This window comes from Aquarana catesbeiana, linkage group LG05 (assembly GCF_042186555.1).
Source record: "Aquarana catesbeiana isolate 2022-GZ linkage group LG05, ASM4218655v1, whole genome shotgun sequence".
Classification (NCBI taxonomy): Eukaryota; Metazoa; Chordata; class Amphibia; order Anura; family Ranidae; genus Aquarana; species Aquarana catesbeiana.
In genome coordinates, this window is record NC_133328.1 from 413,612,824 (window position 1) to 413,634,404 (window position 21,581).

Consider the following 21,581-nt stretch of genomic DNA (forward strand, 5'->3'; position numbering starts at 1 on the left):
AAGCATCGATATTGTAAAAATAAAAGAAAATTAGAAAAAAATGCATTATGGAACTACCAACAAATTTTAATAGGCATCTTATCACTGTCTTTGGAAAGTGTAATTTGCTTGCAGTTGTTTCATATTCTATTTTATTAGGCCATTTTTTTAGGTCATTTTTGGGTGAGCTGATTTGTTCCAGATTTTTGTATTTTGTAATTTCATTTTAATCATCTAGAATTATTAATACATTTTCAGTACATTTTACCAAACTTACAATTTAGTAATGCAATTAAATCATACCAAGATAGAGACATTTAATTGTATTTAACCACTTAAGGACCAAGCCTATTTTTCACACTTGTTAGCATTTTTCTTCCTCAAAACACGGAGAGTCCTACTCTTCAAGAATGCACATGAACAGTCATGCCAATGAACATCTAAATGATTAGAGACAGACTGGGAGAAAGTGTTTTGGGCAGATGAGACCAAAATTGAGCTCTTTGACATTAACGCGACTCGCCGTGTCTGGAGGAAGAAAAATGCTGCCTATGACTCTAAGCACACAATCCTTACAGTCAAGCACGGAGGTGGAAACATGATGCTTTGGGGCTGTTTCTCTGCTAAAGGTACAGGCCAACTTTTTCCGCATTGAGGAGCCAATGAACGAGGCCATGTATTGTATTGTAAAATCTTGGATGAGAACCTTCTTCCTTCAGCCAGAAAACTGAAGATGGATCATGGATGGGTCTTCCAGCATAATGCCAAGCCAACAAAGGAATGGCTCAAGAATAAGCATGTCAAGGTCAGGGAGTGGCCTAGTCCGTCTCCAGACCTTAATCCTATAGAACAGTGGTCCCCAACCTTTTTGGCACCATGGACCGGCTGGGTGGAAGAAAATTGTGCCAAGTCCAGGGGGGTGGTAAGTGATTTGTTGGGGCAATGGCTGGTGTTGGCGCTTCAATCATCATGGTACCATGGTTTATGTGGTGTCAGGCTGATTGAAGCACATGATTTCTATTACATTGGAATATAAAATAGTTAAACCATAATTCAGAATCCGTGGGAGCCCTGAGTGTGTCACTTGCCACTTCACCTGCCACCAGATCCAGCTTGTCACCACCCCTCCTGCCACCAAATGTGATTTGTCACCTGCCACCAGATGCAGCTTGTCATTTGCCACATTGGCAGAAGAGCAGTGATACGGGGCGGGCGGTGAGAGATGTTGTCTCTGCTCCCCGCCGCCGCACCTCCGACATTGAAGAGGCCCGGCTGTGAGGGCGGAACCAACTACAAGAAACGTCTTGCCTCTGTGCTTGCCAACAAGGGTTTTTCCACCAAGTACTCCCTGAACTGCAACATATATATATTATCGGCCACAGCATCATGACCACTTACCAGTACAATGAATAACAATGATTATCTTAATACAATGGCATCTGGGTGGGTATATTCGGCAGCAAGTGACATATTGTCCCTAAAGTTGATGTGCTGAAAGCTGAAAAAATGGGCAAGCCTAAGGATCTGAGCAACTTTGACAAGGGCCAAATTGTAATGGCTAGACAACTGGGTTAGAGCGGGTATTTTTACTTGTTATTGATAGAGGAATTTGCAAATTAAATTGCGATGAGCAGAAGAGTCTATTACTGTCTTTCCTCTTCTTTCTCTAACTTGACCAGTTCTTCTGTTTACTTTGCTGTAACCTATTTTTCCCAACTTAATTTCTTAAAAATGTGTTAGCTTTTTTTTCTCGTTTTCTTTTTTTTATTCATACTTTGTCCTCTTTCTTTTTGCTGCTTGGAGACTCTCTGCTGTAGAAGTGTAAGTACCTTTCTTTTCTCTTCCTGTTTCTATGTCCTTTTACTTTCATGCTTTATCTCTCCCTAAATATCTGACTCATCTGTGATTGCAAAGTCCTTTTACAGTTCTCTGAATTAGGGGTTAGCTAGCACCTTTGCTTACAGTTAATAATTATCAGTGCTACATTTTCTGCATTATTTTAAAAAAGTTGTAAATATAAATGTAAAATAAACAATATATTGCTAATTTTTCTATTTACTTAACTTACTCGGAGCCAAAATGATGTCTGACCAAAAGCGTTTCATTCGATTTGTAATAGTAATGTGCAAAAAACCTGCAGGGTATTGTGGGCAGACATGAAACCAAAATTCTTAATTTTCCAAACATGCACAAGGATTGTGCAGCACATGACAATTATGATTGGAACTGCATATTTTGGGAAAAATGGCTGGATATAGGATCAATGTAGGATTCCCATTCTCTTATACATGCTTGCCATAATAAATGTGTGTTTTCCTGGAGACTACACCAATAATGCAGCACGTAGAATATATGCATGTGAATGCAGCCGAAAGTGTTCTCCATTTTATCCCTGTTTTGCTTCCATAAACAGATAATGGATCTATTTTGTGGAACATGATTTCTGGGACTTTCCAAGGATTTAAATTTTAAAGCAGTAATCCTATTTATAGCGGGAATTCACAATTAGATGGTAGGCTGAAATAACAGAGTCGGTCCATAGAGACTTTATCATCGAAACAAAAACAAATCCAGTTATATACCTGTAGTTTTTTCTGAGGAGGCCACACTTTGAGTATGTCAAAAGCTTCATGTTTGGAGAAAATGGTTTAAGCAGACTAAACAGTATTAAAAAATAAATCCTACTTGTGTGATAAGTAACTATGCTGTTATTTTTGCTGTCAAACCTTTGAAAGAAGTTAATTCAGCAATCTGTAACTCACTGTATTGTGCAGCAACACAGCCCTCTTAGGTCTGCTATGATTCCAACCTATCTCTGAGCTCTAGCAAGTATATTTTAAAGGGACCTATTAGCAGAGGATTAAGGTATCTACCGTTTGAATCTCATGAGAATGCAAAGTTTGACGCCAGGCCAGCCTTTATCAACCTTTTTTTTTTTTTTTTTTTTTAACCTGAGGAACCCTTGAAATCATTCCCAGGTCTTGGACAACCCCTGCTATAAAGCATTATACTTTACAGCTCATGATACATTTAATGCAATCAATACAATGAAGAAATTTTTTAATTAAAAAAAGCACTGCATTGTGTATGTTACAGTAACCTTGTTACCAACCACCTACAAAATTTTCCATAACATTCTTGTAATGAATAATAACTTGTCTGTGTAGAATGACCCCTTACATTAGAGGATATGGGAAAATTGCCCCCTTGCATCTGTGGGGCATCCTCAAAGGGAAGGAGGAGGAGCTCAAGGTCTCTAACATCCACCAGCTCCATGATGTCGTCATGGAGGAGTGGAGGAGGACTCTAGTGGCAACCTGTGAAGCTCTGGTGAACTCCATGCCCAATAGGATTTAGGCAGTGCTGGAAAATGGTGGCCACACAAAATATTGACACTTTGGGCCCAATTTGGACATTTTCTTTTATGGGTGTACTCACTTTTGTTGCCAGCGGTTTAGACATTAATGGCTGTGTGTTAAGTTATTTTGAGGGGACAGCAAATTTACGCTGTTATACTGTACAAAGTGTCATTTCTTCAGTGTTGTCACATGAAATAAATATATACATATAATAAAATATTTACAAAAATGTGAGGGGTGTACTCACTTTTGTAAGATACTGTATGTTGTACGTATATTTGCATATATTTTTTTTTATGAGCGGTTGACACTTTGTAAGTGTTAAGTACAGTATATCTTGTAATTGAGTTATGTATGCTTGATATTGGTGTTAACCACATGTATTCATTTTAAGGGAAAATTTTTTATATAATTACAGATGACTCCCAAGTCCAAGCGAAAGAGTATACACAGCAGAATGCTGCGTCCAGTGTCCAAAGCATTTGGTGAGTAAAGTGACTACTTTATTATTCAGTAGAATAATCGCTATGGTAGTACTTGCTAAAAAGACACTGCAAGCGCTGTCTATTGCAAAATATGACATGCAAGAACTGCAATTGCAGATAACCTGATTTGCTTTTTAAATTGTGGCAGACAGAATTGGCATTGACTGTATGGTGTCATTTTTTTCTTTTATAAGAAATGGAGTTTGATCTAGACAAAGCACTTGAGGATGTCCCAATACATTTTGAGGACCCTCCATACCCCTCCATTAAACATGAGAAGAGAACTTCCAGTGTCATTGCGGAACTGCCATCAGAAGAAGCAAAAAAGCTTGAACACTTTACCAAATTACGACCAAAAAGAATGAAGAAGCAGCAACCCAGCAAAGCTACTGTAAGTATTTATGTGAAAAACATATCAAAGCAGTTACATACTATATAAACAAGGTCTTTAAAAATCCAGTGCATGGGAAGAAGGCTTGTCTAAGTGGATAGCCTGGCCAGGTGTACAGCTCCCTTCCTGTGGCATTATGACAAACTTTGGACCTCTACATTTTACTTATTTCAGTTGTACTATTTTATTTATATTTTACTAGAATTGTTGGTCATGAAGAATGAACAATCAACACTCACAGCTGCAAAAGTCAACTTTTCTAGCAAAAACATATTTCTTCCAACACCCCAGGTTAAGGTGTCCTCCTGTCATTCATCCTACAATCCAAAAATGTATATTATAAGTTACTTACATTTCACTGAATTTTTTCATATCGTATAATATATAGTAATCAGATGAAAGATATGTGTTTGTAAAATTTGATGTCTACCTCTCTTAAACTAACCTCTCAGGAGGATTTGTCATTATGATTTTGCAGAAAGCTGACAAGGAGTTTTGTGCCCAGTTGTGTTCACCTTGTATTTGTTGCTGGCTGAGAATTCGCTGGCCACTTCAACTATCACGCTTCAGTTCCTCCCAGCCTGAGCATCCAAACAACAGCTCTCAACTTCAGTGGTAGAACACAGCATAAATAAATCTTCCTACTGACAGTACAGGAGTCATAGCCACAAACAGGGACTCAAAATCTAGAGGCGTAAATAGGAAGAAAGTGATGGCATATGGCGGAACATTCCCTTTTTGCCAAATTTTATAACCATAATCACTGATTATTATATTTATTTAGCTGGTCATGCCCATTGCTCATATTGTCGATGCTCCAGCTTTGTTTTTATAGATGAGACCTCATCATTTATGATTTCTTTTTCAGAATATGACATATATTAGAATATTCAACTCCATCACATAAATTATGTAAAACTTGATAAAGTATTGCAGCTTATGCGCATTGTCACGTTCAGAACTTAAAAACAAACATGTACACTATAGCAATCACATTTTTGGAAAAGTTACTTTATCATGTGTACTTTGCTTCTTGGCTTGATTGTATCAGCAATTCAATAATGTTCCTATTTTATATTGTGTACATACAGTGGGGACGGAAAGTATTCAGACCCCCTTAAATTTTTCACTCTTTGTTATATTGCAGCCATTTGCTAAAATCATTTAAGTTCACTTAATTCCTCATTATTGTACACACAACACCCAATTTTGACAGAAAAACACAGAATTGTTGACATTTTTGCAGATTTATTAAAAAAGAAAAACTGAAATATCACTTGGTCCTAAGTATTCAGACCCTTTGCTCAGTATTTAGTAGAAGCACCCTTTTGATCGAATACAGCCATGAGTCTTTTTGGGAAAGATGCAACAAGTTTTTCACACCTGGATTTGGGGATCCTCTGCCATTCCTCCTTGCAGATCCTCTCCTGTTCTGTCAGGTTGGATGGTAAACGTTGGTTGACAGCCATTTTTAGGTCTCTTCAGAGATGCTCAATTGGGTTTAAGTCAGGGCTCTGGCTGGGCCATTCAGAAACAGTCACAGAGTTGTTGTGAAGCCACTCCTTTGTTATTTTAGCTGTGTTCTTAGGGTCATTGTCTTGTTGGAAGGTAAACCTTCGGCCCATTCTGAGGTCCTGAGCACTCTGGAGAAGGTTTTCATCCAGGCTATCCCTGTACTTGGCCGCATTCATCTTTCTCTCGATTGCAACCAGTTGTTCCATCCCTGCAGCTGAAAAACACCCCCACAGCATGATGCTGCCACCACCTGCTTCACTGTTGGAACTGTATTGGACAGGTGATGAGCAGTGCCTGGTTTTCTCCATACATACTGCTTAGAATTAAGGCCAAAAAGTTCTATCTTGGTCTCATCAGACCAAAGAATCTTATTTCTCACCATCTTGGAGTCCTTCAGGTGTTTTTTTTAGCAAACTCCATGCGGGCTTTCATGTGTCTTGCACTGAGAAGAGGCTTTCGTCGGGCCACTCTGCCATAGAGCCACGACTGGTGGAGGGCTGCATTGATGGTTGACTTTCTACGACTTACTCCCATCTCTTGGTTGCATCTCTGGAGCTCAGCCACAGTAATCTTTGGGTTCTTCTTTACCTCTCTCACCAAGGCTCTTCTACCCCGATAGCTCAGTTTGGCCGGACGGCCAGCTCTAGGAAGTGTTCTGATCGTCCCAAACGTCTTTCATTTTAAGGATTATGGAGGCCACTGTGCTCTTGGGAACCTTAAGTGCAGCAGAAATTTTTTTGTAACCTTGGCCAGATCTGTGCCTTGCCACAGTTCTGTCTCTGAGCTCTTCAGGCAGTTCCTTTGACCTCATGATTCTCATTTGCTCTGACAAGCACTGTGAGATCCACTGTGCAGTCTCACAAAATGCTACATGGACCTCAACATGAGCAAGGTTGAGAACTCCTGCAGTAGTCATTGGCTTCTTTTGAGGTGTACTATCGCAATAGAAGCCCAGTCAGAAGTAACTCTTGTATCCGCAAATGCATTTGTAAGCAGTCAGAGAAAGACTAGCACTCTGGAGCCTGTACAGTGTTACCCATGCAGTCTTGCGCTGGATGTAGGAGTGATTTGGCATGAAAATAAATTTCTAGGCAGGAAGCAGGCTTCAGAAATGTGGCTATATTTCAAATTCCAAAGGTCAATGTGTGTGTTGTGTATGTTTTGGTGGGTCAGTTCAGGCTAGCACTTGTAAAATGACTGGAATTTGTCCTCTGGCAATCGGCACCAAAAATTTGAAATGGCTCATTGGCTAAAAAAAAAAATATCCATTACTGAAACCTGTTGCCTAGTTTTCCCTGTTGCTTAGTTAATCCTGTTGTACAGTTTTAGAGACTGCCAGACAAGCTGAGTTATGCTTCAGTGAAGTTGATCATCCCCCATAAGGCTGCTATGCATGTCTTCCTTTGTGGAAGAAAATGCTCTTAGCATTTTAATGGATCTGTCACTAAGTACATGAGCATGTGTGCTTTATGTACTTTTCAAAAGTAAAGTGTGGCTACCAGTCAAAAGATCCTAACTATGTATTGGCAGGCCTGGTCAAATCTGTGTTACATATCTTCCAACTTCAGGGGCTAGATGATTCCAAAATGAGTGCTTGGGATTCAGATCTTTAGACATACTTTAACACAGTCATTACCTAGAGACAAGGTAAAAAGTAGGATTTAAGAATTGCCCTACAGCACACTTTGCTTGTTATTACCATGATGCTCTTAGGTTTCCAAATAAAGTGTCATTTCGGTGCAGAAAATCTAATTGTCCACCACTTAGTGTGTGTAGGATATATTAGATAGTCATGTTGTTGTATAGCATTTAAAACATACATTTGATTCAGCTAATTTGTGAGTCCCTAAAAAAAATTAACATTGGACAAAGAAACCACTAAGAATCTTAAGATGACAACAACTATCAGCCTGATTGGGGGAGCGATCACTACACTTGTACTTTGTATTACTTAACTTGTGTATTCTCTTCCCTTGATCCTGTGCAGTTACTATATATAAAACATGTTTCATTTTAAAAGCAGTGCAATTTCCTGTTTTGTTTAGGTTGGCATTTTACAGACATCTATGTTTTAACCATTAGCTTATATGGATTTACATTATGGTGCTGAACAAGAGCGCTTTACTTCACAAGCAGTGAAAATACTCGAGTGCCTGCAACTAAATGAATACATGGTTCATGTGCATTACATAAATATTTATTGATCCTTGTCCATCTATTTGCTATGTATGCTGGTTCTATGATAGCTGATTCTGCAGAATATATACTGTGTGTGTGTGTGTACACACACACACACACACACTCTGGTCTCAATAGAAAATATAATGCCTGTGAACTTCAAGCCCTCAGACGGCACTGCATTAAAAACAGGCATGATTCTATGATGGACATCACTGCATGGGCTTGGGGTAGGGATGAGCCGAACCGACGCCCCCCCACCCCCGGTTCGGTTCGCACCAGAACATACCGAACAGGAAAAAAATTTGTCAGAACACACGAACACCGTTAAAGTCTATGGGACACGAACATGAATAATCAAAAGTCCTCATTTTAAAGGCTTATATGCAAGTTATTGTCATAAAAAGTGTTTGGGGGGGGTCCTGCCCCAGGGGACATGTATCAGTGCAAAAAAATGTTTTAAAAACTGACTTTTTTTTTCGGGGTAAGTGATTTTTTTTTTTAATGCATGAAGTGAACAATAAAAATGAAATATTCCTTTAAATATCGTGCCTGGGGGGTGTCTATAGTATGCCTGTAAAGTGGTGCATTTTTCCTGTGTTTAGAACAGTACCACAGCAGCAATGACATTTCTAAAGGAAAAATTGTCATTTAAAACTGATCGCGGTTGTAATGAATTGTCGGGTCTCGGCAATATAGAGAAAACTCATTGAAAAAAAGAGCATGGGATCCCCCCCCAATCCATTACCAGGCCCTTTGGGTCTGGTATGAATATTAAGGGGAACCCCAAACCAAATTTTTTTTTTAAAAATGCGTGGAAGTCCCCCTAAAATCCATACCAGGCCCTTTGGGTCTGATATGGAAATTAAGGGGAACATTGCACCAATTTTTTTTTTTTAAATGGTGTAGGGGTCCCCCCCAAAATCCATACCAGACCCTTATCCAGGCACGCAACCTGGCAGGCCGCAGGAAAAGAGGGGGGGTGAGAGAGCGCCCCTCCTCCTGAACCGTACCAGGTCACATGCCCTCAACATGAGGAGGGTGCTTTGGGGTAGTCCCTCAAAGCACCTTGGCCCCATGTTGATGGGGACAAGGGCCTCATCCCCACAACCCTTGCCCGGTGGTTGTGGGGGTCTGCGGGGACCCCCAGATCCTGGCCTCCCCCCTGTGTGAAATGGTAACGGGTACAAATGTCCCCCTACCATTTCACAAAAAAAATGTAAAAATGTTAAAAACGTCAAGACACAGCTTGGGGACATATCCTTTATTAAAAAATAAAAATGTCCCACGATGTCCATTCATCTTCTTCATGCCACGACGGACCGAAAATGGAAAAAGAAATCCGCCACCGATCCTCCTCTATGTATACAAAAAACCAAAGTGCAGCGCTAGGAGTATCCAGTATATACTAGACACATATGTGAAAAACAAAATAATTATTGAACATATACATATAACACCATCAAATGTGAAAAGCCAGGCAAAAGCCCTGCTTTAATTGGAGTGTCCAAATAGAAAACCAGGACAGCAAATGGTGAAAGTCCATAACATGTGAGGTAAAGAAATGTGTCTTCTCCAAACGGAGGGTAACAGTAGACGCTGGGAGGCGTGTGTGCACTCAAATGGGAAGGCGACAGCAGATACCACAGCACATAGATCTCCAATGAGTATAAATGGATACCCTTACCGGATCCGTAGGACGCACATACCGTATAGCAGTGCTTCAAATAGGCATAAGGGGATGATCTCCCGTGATATCCAGCCAATGATCACAGGTGGAAGTCGAACAGCTCCTGCATACGTCCTCCAATTCCGGACCGGGAAGATCCAAAGACAGCAGTTCAAAATAGGGCCATGGAAAAAGAAAAAAGGAAGCTCCACATAGTGTAAGTAAAAAAAAATAGGATTTATTGGATAAAAACCATATAAAAAAAAGTGATCACAAAAAGATTAAAAATAGCAGTGTGGGAAGCTGAAAATGCTAGCCCTAATTATTTTATTTGTTTTTCACATGTGTCTAGTATATCCTGGATACTCCTAGCGCTGCACTTTGGTTTTTTGTATACTTAGTGGACTTGGTTTGTTTGTGTGTCAGCTGCTTTGGTCACTCCATTGCATTTATTATTTTATTTAGTTTAGCGCAGCTCTTTCTTCATTTCTAGATCCTCCTCTATGGAAGGCTCCCATCGTGTGACGCTTCTTCACGGATGACAGTTCTTATATATGAGGGCGGGGCCACCCGATGACGTACCCGGGTGACCCCGCCCCCTCTGACGCCACGGGGACTTTTCCATGGCTTCCCCGTGGTGTCAGAGGGGGCGGGGTCACCCATTTACGTAACTGGGTGGCCCCACCCCCCTCTGAAGCTGCGGGAAAGTGTGGGTGATGTCAGAGGGGCGGTGTCGACTGTCATTAGTGAAGAAGCGTCACACGGTGGGAGCCTTCCATAGAGGAGCATCGGTGGCGGGACAGCATTCCTCTCCCAAAATTCCAGCAACCGGTCTCTTCAGTTCCCAGACGATTACGGAGTGTTAGAAGAGGGAATGCTACACCATGATAAAAAGGGCCCTGTCCAACATTTTTGAGATGTGTTGCTGTCGTCTGTTTCAAAATTACTTTCTTTTTATCTTAAAATGGTACATGCATTCTGTTATGTATTTTTTACATAGTGACCCAACTTTTGTGGAATTGGGGTTGTATTAATGTTAGTTATGAAGGATTTCTTTTCATGTCCATTAAAACTTTTTTTTTATTTTCCAGCAACCTGGGGCTGAGGTACCTGCAGACGGAGAACATAATGGCCTGATGCTTAGAGTAGATGAAGGTGTGGATGAATTTTTCAGCAAAAAAGTGACACGACTAGAATCAAAGTAGGTGTGATCATGGAACATAGCTTAGATTGTACTGGGAATGAATAGTAAAATTTGATGTGAAAACATTTATTACAAAAAATACATTTTTAGGATGGCTTGGAGAGGCAGATGTCTCCCTACCTACTGCTCTTATGTTTCATAATCTTCTAAGAAGCTGTTGGACCCAATCTGTTTGTTCCAGACAGTGACAGTGATGCACACACTATAGTTTGCTCATTTATTCTTCTGTGTGAAAGAGTGAAGGATGATGACTATTTTTATACAGTGGAGGCGTTTTTGATAGTCCACTGAATGTCAGAAATGACCTGATTGTCAATAGCCATGTCAAAAACTGGAATCGGTACTCCTTTTTAGTCCATTTATGAACACCCTTAGAACAATGAAAGACAGTCACTTTAAGAACTCATGCACACTGGCAGTTGAGGGGCGGTAAACGCCACTGTTGAGCTGCATTTTTATAGCCCCCTGAACTGCTCCCTTTTTAGCTGCAGAGGCCGGGGGGTGTACACATGCCACGGCAAGTGTCCCACCTGCACTACAATGGCTCCTCACTTATTGTCAAATGCTCTCTGAAGAGCAACCTGAATACGGATAACTCTTCAGAGACCAAAGCTGGTGTGAATGAGCCCTTAGCACCATACTGTTTAAGGATCTCTGCGCCCAGAACCGTGAATCTGTGAACTTGGCTTTAGAGGAACATGGTTTAGTGCATCATATTTGGGCAAAGGACATACCTTTGCTATATTCCAGTCGCACAGACCTTGAAAAATGTATGTGTCTAAAAAGTGGTTAAAGCGGAGTTCCACCCTGAAAAACTTTTTTACATAATCACAGACCATTTAATCCTCCAAAGAAACATTTGGGGTAATTTTTTTTATACTTACCAGAAAGGCCCTGTTGCTATGTAGTACTCCTAATCTGCCTATTCCTGGTCCGCTGTGTTCCTTGTCACTTCCTCCCTCACCTGTGCTCCTGAGAAATGTGAGTCACCAGACAGGAAATGACGGGATTTAGGGCGGTTGCCATAACAACAGGGCGGGACCTTGCTTCCGTCGCCGCCCGTTATGGCAACTTTCAAAACAGTTGGCGCGACGGCTGCTGGAGAATCGCTCGTGAGAGATACCCAGCATGCACCTCACCATTGCTAATCCCGGAAGAGGTATTGATTGGGCTTCACATGCCCACAATCATCATGGCAATGGCCAGAAGAGTATTTAAAAAGTTGTGAGTCTAAAATAAATATATTCGCAACATCCACTAGCAAACATAAAATCGTTATTTATGATATAATGCATTATGCTCGGATACCTGAAAAAAAAATGTGGTCGTAACTCCGCTTTAAGGAAAACCACTGGTGCTTAACTCATCACTACTTCTCCTTTATATTAGCACCTGCACAATGCAAATGAAGTGCATTGGTGGGTGAATGAAAAGCTTAGTGCAATGTAAATACTTTAGATACTTAAAGGGTAACTCCACTTTCATGGAAAAAAAATATAGCATATACAATTGGGACACAAGTCATATTGTAATTGAATTATTAAATATTACCTTTTCTTTTCAATCTGCAGCCACTGTCGATTTCTGTAAAATGCAATGTGGCTACCTGGAGGTGTTCTGTACATAGAGTGTGTACAGACTGCCCCCCACAAACATTATTTCCTGCTTGTGTGATTGGCTCACTGATTTTCCCAGAAGTCTGCACTAACATACAAGTCAGCATTTTGGCATCCTCTGCAACAAAAATGTAATTTTTGGTAAGATGCTCCCGATAGGAAATCACATCTAAGGGGATGCAGACCCTGCAGTTTTCCTCATTAGAGCTCTGATTCTGCAGCAGCTGATTGATAATTATGAAACCACTCCCATTAGACGCACTCAGCACAGAGACACAGAGGAACAAACAGTGATTTCTTTAGAATAACAAAAGGTAGGAATCTGCAACAAAGTTTGTTTAAAATCCCTGCAATGTACATAGATCACCCAGAGGGGAATTCTTTTTCTCAACAAAAGTGGAGTTTCGCTTTAAGAATGGCCTAATGTTGCAATGCATATTGCATTCAACAGGGCAGCTAATAAATGTAGCTTTCCTTATGATTAAAGCTGAAGTCAAGGAAAATAGTGGCAGCTCAGTTCTGCAAATGGTTTTGTAACCTTCAGTCTGGGTTCACACTGCTGCCGGATGCAGCACACAACAGGGGTCCGGTGCGTCCCGTTTCTCTGTTTCAGGAACGAATCGGGGTCGAATTTTTTTGCCTGAATTTGGCCCTGAAACGGACCCAAAGACACACTGGACTTCTGTGCAAGCCGCTTCGCAGCTGCAATGGAGATATGTGAATCTCCTGTCATGCAAATTTCCGTGCATCCAATTTGCAGTAGTGTGAATCCAGTCTTAAAGTGGTAGTAAACTTTCTTTATTTTTGTTTTATAATAAAGCTAACCTGTAGGTAATATGAATATCTCCAAAACGTGCACATTTAGGAGATATTCTAGTGAACAGCAGCCACTGACGTCACCAGCGCATGCGCTCCAAAGGAACGGCATACCCGTGCTGTTCCTTCAGAGCTGTGTGCCGTACCCAAGACTCCAGCATGCATGTGCAGGAGTGATATCATCACGACTTAGCCATTTAAGTCGCGGCAGCCCGTGAACCCAGAAGGAAGATCGGGTGAAGATTGAAGCCTCTGCATTGGTGACAGCGCGCTGCTGGAGAGCTTCGTTTCAGGCTGAGTTAACGGTAATGCGAATTGGATGCCGGTTCACATATCTCCGCTGTGGCTCCCGTGCGAATTTGCACAGGAGCCCTGTGCATCATTTTGTCCGTTTCAGGTTCGAATTCAGCCAAAAATTCGGGCTGAAATCGGACCTGAAAAGTTGAATGGAGATGCACCGGACCCCTGCCGTGAGCCGCATGCGAAGATAGTGTGAACCCAGCCTTAAGGTAAGTCTCTCATAATGTGCTAGTATGCAGTGCATACTAGCACATTATGATATTGCCTTGCAGGAAAACTTTTTTTTTTTTTTTTTTTTCTTATATGATTTTGCTACCGCTTTAAAGAATAACATGGCTCCCAATCTTGTTGCTCTCACCACTACATCAGTGAACATTGCTTTAAAAATATTGTATGTTACTCTTTTTGTGCCCTCTACAATAAAATCTAATAAAAGGAAAGATGTCCTCATATAAACCTTAAAATTCCTTTTTCTTTCTGAATTTAAATGTTTTGAATAAACTGCATTGGCACACAGTGCTAATCTTACAGCTCAGTTTAAGTAATTTTACGTCAAATGCACAAATTTTAAGTCAAATGCACAAATATAAATGAATTCCCACTTTGGGTTTAATCTGTTGATGTTCTCTGTTAGCAGAAGATTAAGATGTTGCACACTGATGAAAATTGATGCTAAGGAAAAATTGGGGTGCATCATAACTGTCATTTTCAGACAGAGATTAATTTTCTTATCATTTTTTTTTTTTAGATCTTTTTTGTTTATTTTCATCTTGTCTTCTGGACATTAACACCCTACTTTAGGGCTTCTACACGTTGTATTGCACTGTATCACTATAGAAGTAGTGTAGCCACTCTTGGAAAGTAGTATTGTCAACCTGCAGAAGGGGTAGTTTTAGATTGACTAGCAGATTTAGATTAACTTTACATTAGTGGCTAACAAATAAAACCTCAAGCTGACACTAAGCAGTTACAAAAACTTTTTTTTTCCTTTTTAAGATAAGTGTTTTAACTAAGAATAAAAGATGATCATTGTAAGCACCCCTGACAGTGTTAAATGGTTTGTTTCAACCCCCTAACCATTTAATGAACATAAGTGGTTGGACTATAACCCGGGGATAGTTGAGACAGATCTCCCAATCCCTAGTAACATATATCATAAAAAGAAAGAAAAAGAGGAACACCTCTTTCTCCAAAACAAATGGGATTTTGCAAGGAAATACTCAGTCCATCAATAGTAGGTAAAGATCAATCAAGTTGATAAAAATATAAAATTTTATTTAAATATGATTAAAATATATCACAAAAATTGACATTTAAAGAAAATATGACCATCCAGTAGTATATTTGTATATTTTGATTTGATTACACGTATGACCAATATGTAACTATAGATTATCTGTTGTTTATACAGTAAATATGAATCAGTGATATCGTGTCTAGCCCTGATGAAGCGAAAAGTTCTTTGCGAAACATGTTGGCTGATAGTCACGTATGAATTCTGAAATATACTACTGGATGGTCATATTTTCTTTAAATGTCAATTTTTGTGATATATTTTAATCATATTTAAATAAAATTTGTATATTTTTATCAACTTGATTGATCTTTACCTACTATTGATGGACTGAGTATTTCCTTGCAAAATCCCATTTGTTTTGGAGAAAGAGAACCCCCTAACCATCACTTTCGCTGGACAGCTTATTCTTTTTAAGAAGGTTGAAAAAGAACTTGCAGGCAGGGTAAACTGGTAATAAAACCATGTCAAAGAGAAGGCTCTAAAAATCAAATATTGCTGCATGATTGCTATTCACAGACTGCATCATATGACATTTTTTAATTTTCTATAATTCCACTTTAAGAGAAGCAAGATGTGTTTTTTTTTAAATTTGAAGAGCAAAAGACTAAATTGATACTTCAATATGTCGTTCGTGAATACTGTGAAATCCCTTTGAAAGTATCTATCTTCACATTGCTCGGGCAGCCAGCAAGTGCTATTGAACACAATGAAAAATCTACTTCTCAGAGCATGTTGGCAGTATTTCTCCCATTATGTTGCTTGGTGACATGCTAAATGACTGAAACTTCCAGCTGTGGAGCAAATGTTTCTGAATTAATCGAAGGTGGCTTGGTGATTTTGTTAAATTTAGGTTTAAACCCTTCAGCTTCTCAAAGCTCCTTACCCTTCAAGTGGTCCAAAACAGCTGGAAATCTTCTTATCCAAATATATAGATATCCCCAATAGTTTTCCCACTTTCATGAATTTGTTCCATGTAAAAAATGACATTCAGTCATAGTCTAAACTACCGCTGAACACCAAAGGAGGACCAAGCATATTTAAAGGCATTTTAATGCTATGTCACATGGGGTTCCTCCTCAAGTCCGCAGCTAAAACACAAAATAAATGGCATTATGTATTTTTTTTTTTTTTTTTTGTCTGCAAATCTTGGCATCCAAGTTAGCAGTCTTACCATACCAGATTATGATTTGTATTATCTGGCAGTTCAGATTTTTTTTATCTTCACCATCGGTCCTGATCTGAGGCAACCAATATGTTTTAAATTGCCCTCCAGGATTTCCTTTGCAGCATCTCTACCAGGTCCCCTAAGATGTAATATGCATGCTTTAAAAATGTGGGATCTTACTTTTAACCCCAGAGGTTATTGACTTATAGATGCCTGGACTAAATTACTAAATACTGTATCAGTATGCGCTAGTTAGCATGGCAATATCGTTATGGCTAATTGACTACCTAAATAATTAGAATTTGTTTTTTAAAGACAAGTAAAGCTTCAGTATGATGCATTTTTTTAAATAAATAATCTACTTGTGTTTTTTATTTTAATAAGCTGATCAATGGAAAAACATGTTTTAAAAATGCAGCTTTTGTAATTTTACACCAATTTTAATAACTTGATTTTTTTTTTTCCTTACACACATTAAAATACAGTGACAGCTCCGGCTTTATAGCTTCACCACTGTGTGTGTGTCTCTCTGTCTCCGCCGCCTGTAATCGACAGGATTGGCTGTCATGGTGATCACACAATTGGGAAACATGCTCGTTCTAAAATGGAGCGTAAATTAATGATCTCTCAGCATGGGTCACAGTGCCGGAAGGCATTAATAAACAAATTGTGGCTGGAAATGGCACACCCTGTAAAAGAAAAGTATCTAGACATACATTTATGACAATCTGTATGTTTAAACTGCACCACTTGCTGTTTTAAGATAGAATTTCCTTCACTTTAGAGAGATTTATTTTCATTTCCTCTTGTGATTACTGGAAAAAGACTGAAGAGAAAAATCTCCCTAATAGGACAAAGACAGCAAAAAAGAAAAGAAAAAAGCAATGGGAATTTTAAACTCATTCCCTGCTTTATTCAAAATTTTAAAAAAGTTTGTAAAAAGTTAAAATATGGTTATCCTTTTCACCTCCACTTTTTCATGTAAAATAGAAAAATGCACCTATCTAATGTTGATAGAATGTGGACATTTTGGAACGAGTCTTCCATGATCTGTAATGATGTACAAACCCTTATTAAATTGGATATACTTATCTGTGAGTTGACAAGTTTTTTGTTTTTTTCAACGCACATTATTCTTTGGTTCTTCCAAAGGATACATAAATGATCTATATTTTGATCAAGCTTGAGAGCGGAACTCCAGATATGAACTTTATTGCATACTTACATTGGTCCAACTTAAGCAGGCCATACACGGTCGAATTTCAAACGAATTTTCTTTTCAAAATCAGAAAGTTCGTTTTTTTGTGATCCGATGATGCCACCATTGATTTTCGAAATTCGGCTGACCAAGCCTTCAATTTCACCGCATGTTGCTACAGAAAAGAATTTTCGTGGCCGGGAATCCTTTCTAATTACATTTCTCGCACGATTCTCCCATCATTGATTAGAAAATCGTTTGTTTTTCTAAAAATTTCCAACATGTCCGATTCCTCAAATTTGATTGCCACACGAAAATCGGACGTTGTTGCAGCCCACTAATGGTGCGAAATTCGGACGAAAATTCTTTCTTAGATTTTCGAAAGAAAATTCTTACGAAATTCAAACAGTGTATGGCCGGCATTACCCTGATGGGTGCTATTCCAGTGAGAATTGTGATTTTCCAGGTCCTGTACATGCGGCTTCTCCACTGAACACTGGCCAGAGTGGGTCGATCACTCGCTGCTGACACCTTTCACAACTCAAAGGTATTCTCTGATTGGTGTATATGTGTGTAAGCTGCGCTTGCCCTAAAAAAATATAAACACTCTGCTTTAAGAAATACCTAATAAATCTTTCACATATGTATGGTATCATAAATCCAAAACAAATAAGGTGTCTGTATCCATAAAGTGCAGTTCAATATAAAAGTGCAATCCAAAAAGTGCTGAAATTTCTTCTCAAATAAGAGGACTTGTCCATTAATGTGTATCCTCCAAACAGTTCACTTGTGTCCCCTTTGGACCAAACTCACCAATAGTAGTTGACCCCTTGAGTATAAACCAAGGAAGGTCAAAGATCACTTGTGTCACAGATTCTCTGATTGGACCAGGTGGAGATTACCGTCCCCTCCTCTCCACCTCATCCAATCATTTTAAAAAAGACAAGGCATTCCATGAATGGGAAGTGCTGAGTGAGTAAGCAAATCCTTATGGCCTGTGTACAGAGGAGAAACCACTCGCACGGAAATTGAGTGGGACCCAGAATATTGCAACGATTACTGTAGCAGCACCAACTACAACATTGAGTGGGCCGGGAAGCCAGCCGCCGCATCCTTAACAGATGACTGGTTTCTCCACTGACAGCTGTATGTAAAAAAAGAGAATGTCACCAATGAAAAAAATGGCATAGGGTCACCCCACCCCCCCAATGCATACCACACCCTCCCTGGGCTGGTATGGGTTTTAAGGGCAACCCCATGCTAAAATTACACTACACTTTTTTTTGGTGAATGAATAGGGGTACTATGTACCCTATAATCATTCACATGGGGGAAGGGGGTGGGATCTGGGTGCCCCCTTGTTTAAGGTGGCTTCCAGATTCCGATAACCCCCCCCCACCCGCAGACCCCCACAATCGCCAACCATCACCATTAACATGTTGAGGGCATGTGGTTTGGGATGGGCAAGTGGCCTGGTCGCACACAAGTCACACCTAAATCACATCTATGTCATGTGGTGTGACTTTGATGTGACATTTGAGGGTTTACATTGAGGTCTATGGACCTCAAGTCACATGTAAGTCAGACATAAGTAGTGCAGGAGCTACTTTGAAGTCACTGAGACTTGAAGTCGCACAGATATGAACGATTATCATTGGGAAACATGGAGTGCGACTTGTCATGCAACTTTGGGGCCCAAAGTCGCATGACAAGTCACACAAGTGTGAATGGACTCTTACTTTAATATTTTTCATTATACAGTATAGGAAGGAAACATGTTAGCATGAGAGTCTTGCGTCAGGTAGTACCCCCTGTGGGTGACATGAGAAAATACCCACTTTATGTCCTACATACAGGCAATGATGCATTCTGACATGCTGCTCCTAAAAATCCTGAAAGAATGTAATCTATCATAGATGGCTGTAAATTAATGGGTGCTCACGAGTTGTAAGCGTGCTTCTTCCCGCAGAAGCTCTCCTGTATTAAATCCACATAATAACATTTACGTTTGCCAGCAGATTAGAAATATAATTGGCTTCATAATCCATAATTATAGCAGAACAGCCTTTTAGAGATTTTTGGTTTTCCCAGCAGTGGCTCTGCATATTAAATTCAAAACAATCACTCCACAGCCTTGTGAAGTAGTGATGCTGTGATAGGGAATCCCTTCCATTGTATTCTTCTCTGACTCATGTACAGTGGATATAAAAAGTCTACACACCCCTGTTAAAAAATCAGGTTTCTGTGATGTAGAAAAATGAGACAAAGATAAATTGTTTCAGAAGTTTTTCCACCTTTTTATACCAGGTTCACATTTATGCGAACACAGATATCGCATGTGATTCGCACCTGCACCGTGGGGCCGATCACATGCGATGTCTGTGCAATGTGAGTTTGGCCGTACTGTTGTATGGCTGAACTCACATTCAATACGCACAAAAAAGGTGCAGGGACTTTTTTTTTCCCCCTCCGCACTGAAATCGGACTGCATGGGTGTTCTCACCTATGCGATCCGATACCTATGCGAGTTCACAGTTCGCACTGCGATCTGAACCCATCTGGGTGTGTCATTAACATTGTATTGACACCTGCAGCGGTTCGCAGAGGGTAGTGTGAACTGCCTGCGGGAGAGAAGCGATGCGGGAACCAGTGCTGCAATGAAGAATACGGGAGATTGTTGTCACATGTACCACACAGCCTGTACTTGCCAACAATTCCTGCAGGTCCTTTAATGTTGCTGTAGGCCTCTTGGCAGCCTCCCCGACCAGTTTCCTTCTTGTCTTTTCATCATTTTTGCAGGGACGTCCAGTTCTTTGTAATGTCACTGTTGTGCCATATTGTCTCCACTTGATGACTGTCTTCACTGTGTTCCCTGGTATATCTAATGCCTTGGAAATTATTTTGTACCCTTCTCGTGACTGATACCTTTTAACAATGAGATCCCTCTGATATTTTGGAAGCTCTCCATGGACCATGGCTTTTGCTGTAGGATGCGACTAAGAAAATGTCAGGAAAGACCTACTAGAACAGCTAAACTTTATTTGGGGTTAATCAGAGGCACCTTAAATGATGGTAGGTATGTACTGGCTTCTATTTAACATGAGTTTGAATGTGATTGCTTAATTCTGAACACAGCTACATCCCCAGTTATAAGGGGGTATGCACACTTATGCAACCACATTATTTTAGTTTTTCAGTTTTTTTTTTTTTTGTCCTGAAGCTCTCCCACCACTCTACCTGGTCAATGTCTTCCTGTTAGCGCCTGGACAATGCAAACACCAGGAGCCATGCACCTGTTCTTCACATCAGATCAAGATCCCCAGAAATCCCAGCTCTACCAACCTCAGGCTGTCTCCTTCCTGTCAGTGCTTTTCAGAGGGCATTTGACAGGCAGCGAGTGGGTGTTATATCGTCTCCTTACCACCTGATTAACCCTATAATGCTACACTACCACTGCGCAGTACTGCAGCAGTGGGCGAGTGCCGCTTGTCAAACTCTGCACCCTGAGCTAAAAATGCAGCAGCCGCGGCATGTGTTATTTTACAGTTTGGGTGAGTGGGTGGCTGGTGGGCAATAAACCATGGCTCAGCCTTTTGTTTTTACTACCCCCCCCGACTGCCCGTCTGAAAGAGACCTATTACTTCTAGCACCAGATTTTTGTTTTCTATATGTTCTGTATGTGGTATATGTATGTACTTACGGACCTTCCCAGCTCCAAAATTGATATTGAGCAGAATTTTCAGTCCTCCACAACAGTCCCAGTTTCTTACATGGGTTCTTGGGAAAATATATAGCCCCCCCCCCCCCCCCCCCCGAAAAACAACTTTTTTGTGATGAAGCAAGCAGTCAGCATTAGATTTGCCTGGGAAGTTTGAATCTGATTGGCAGGTGTTACAGAAGGTCTTTAACCTATTTACGCCTGCATGACGCATATGTGTGGTGGAAAAGGGGTAGGCTTTGATGCCCACTTGCCGCACATATACCCCCCCCCCCCCCTCACTGGGCAGTTGATGTTTCCGCACAGGGACCCAGCTGTAAAAAACAGCTCTTGGTCCCCACAATTGGGCATGTGACCACTATGACATCCAATCACAGTGGTCATATGCTCGCCAATGCTCCGCGAGTGTCCAGAAACTTTTAAAGGGACACCGAAGTGGGCAGGAAGGGGTTAAAGGTAGTCTGTGCCAGGACTATGGACATTGCACTATTTACATGTTCTTAACAAGCCGTAAAAGAGCTTTAAACAAGCCTGATCTTTTATGTTAAGTTATTGATTCTCACGATTCTCAATCATCACAACAAAGACTCTAAAGTCATGTCTGTTTCTAACATCTTATTCTGTCAGATGTGTGGCTGCTTCTAGAGATCCTGCTGGTAAAAAATTTGCCACAATCACCAGCAAATCGCTA

General features: G+C 40.3%; 1 protein-coding gene across 2 annotated transcripts in view; it reads left to right on the forward strand.

Annotated features, from left to right (window-relative positions):
- CARMIL1 (capping protein regulator and myosin 1 linker 1) overlaps positions 1 to 21,581 on the forward strand; it is a 475,715-nt gene that overhangs the window by 426,866 nt on the left and 27,268 nt on the right. Inside the window, exons 30-33 of one of the 2 annotated variants that reach the window (XM_073631176.1) lie at positions 1,783 to 1,800; positions 3,757 to 3,823; positions 4,018 to 4,214; positions 10,668 to 10,777. In XM_073631176.1, coding sequence (XP_073487277.1) covers positions 1,783 to 1,800; positions 3,757 to 3,823; positions 4,018 to 4,214; positions 10,668 to 10,777 — 392 coding nt within the window. The remainder of the gene's footprint in view (positions 1 to 1,782; positions 1,801 to 3,756; positions 3,824 to 4,017; positions 4,215 to 10,667; positions 10,778 to 21,581) is intronic. The other variant, XM_073631177.1, reaches the window with a different exon arrangement.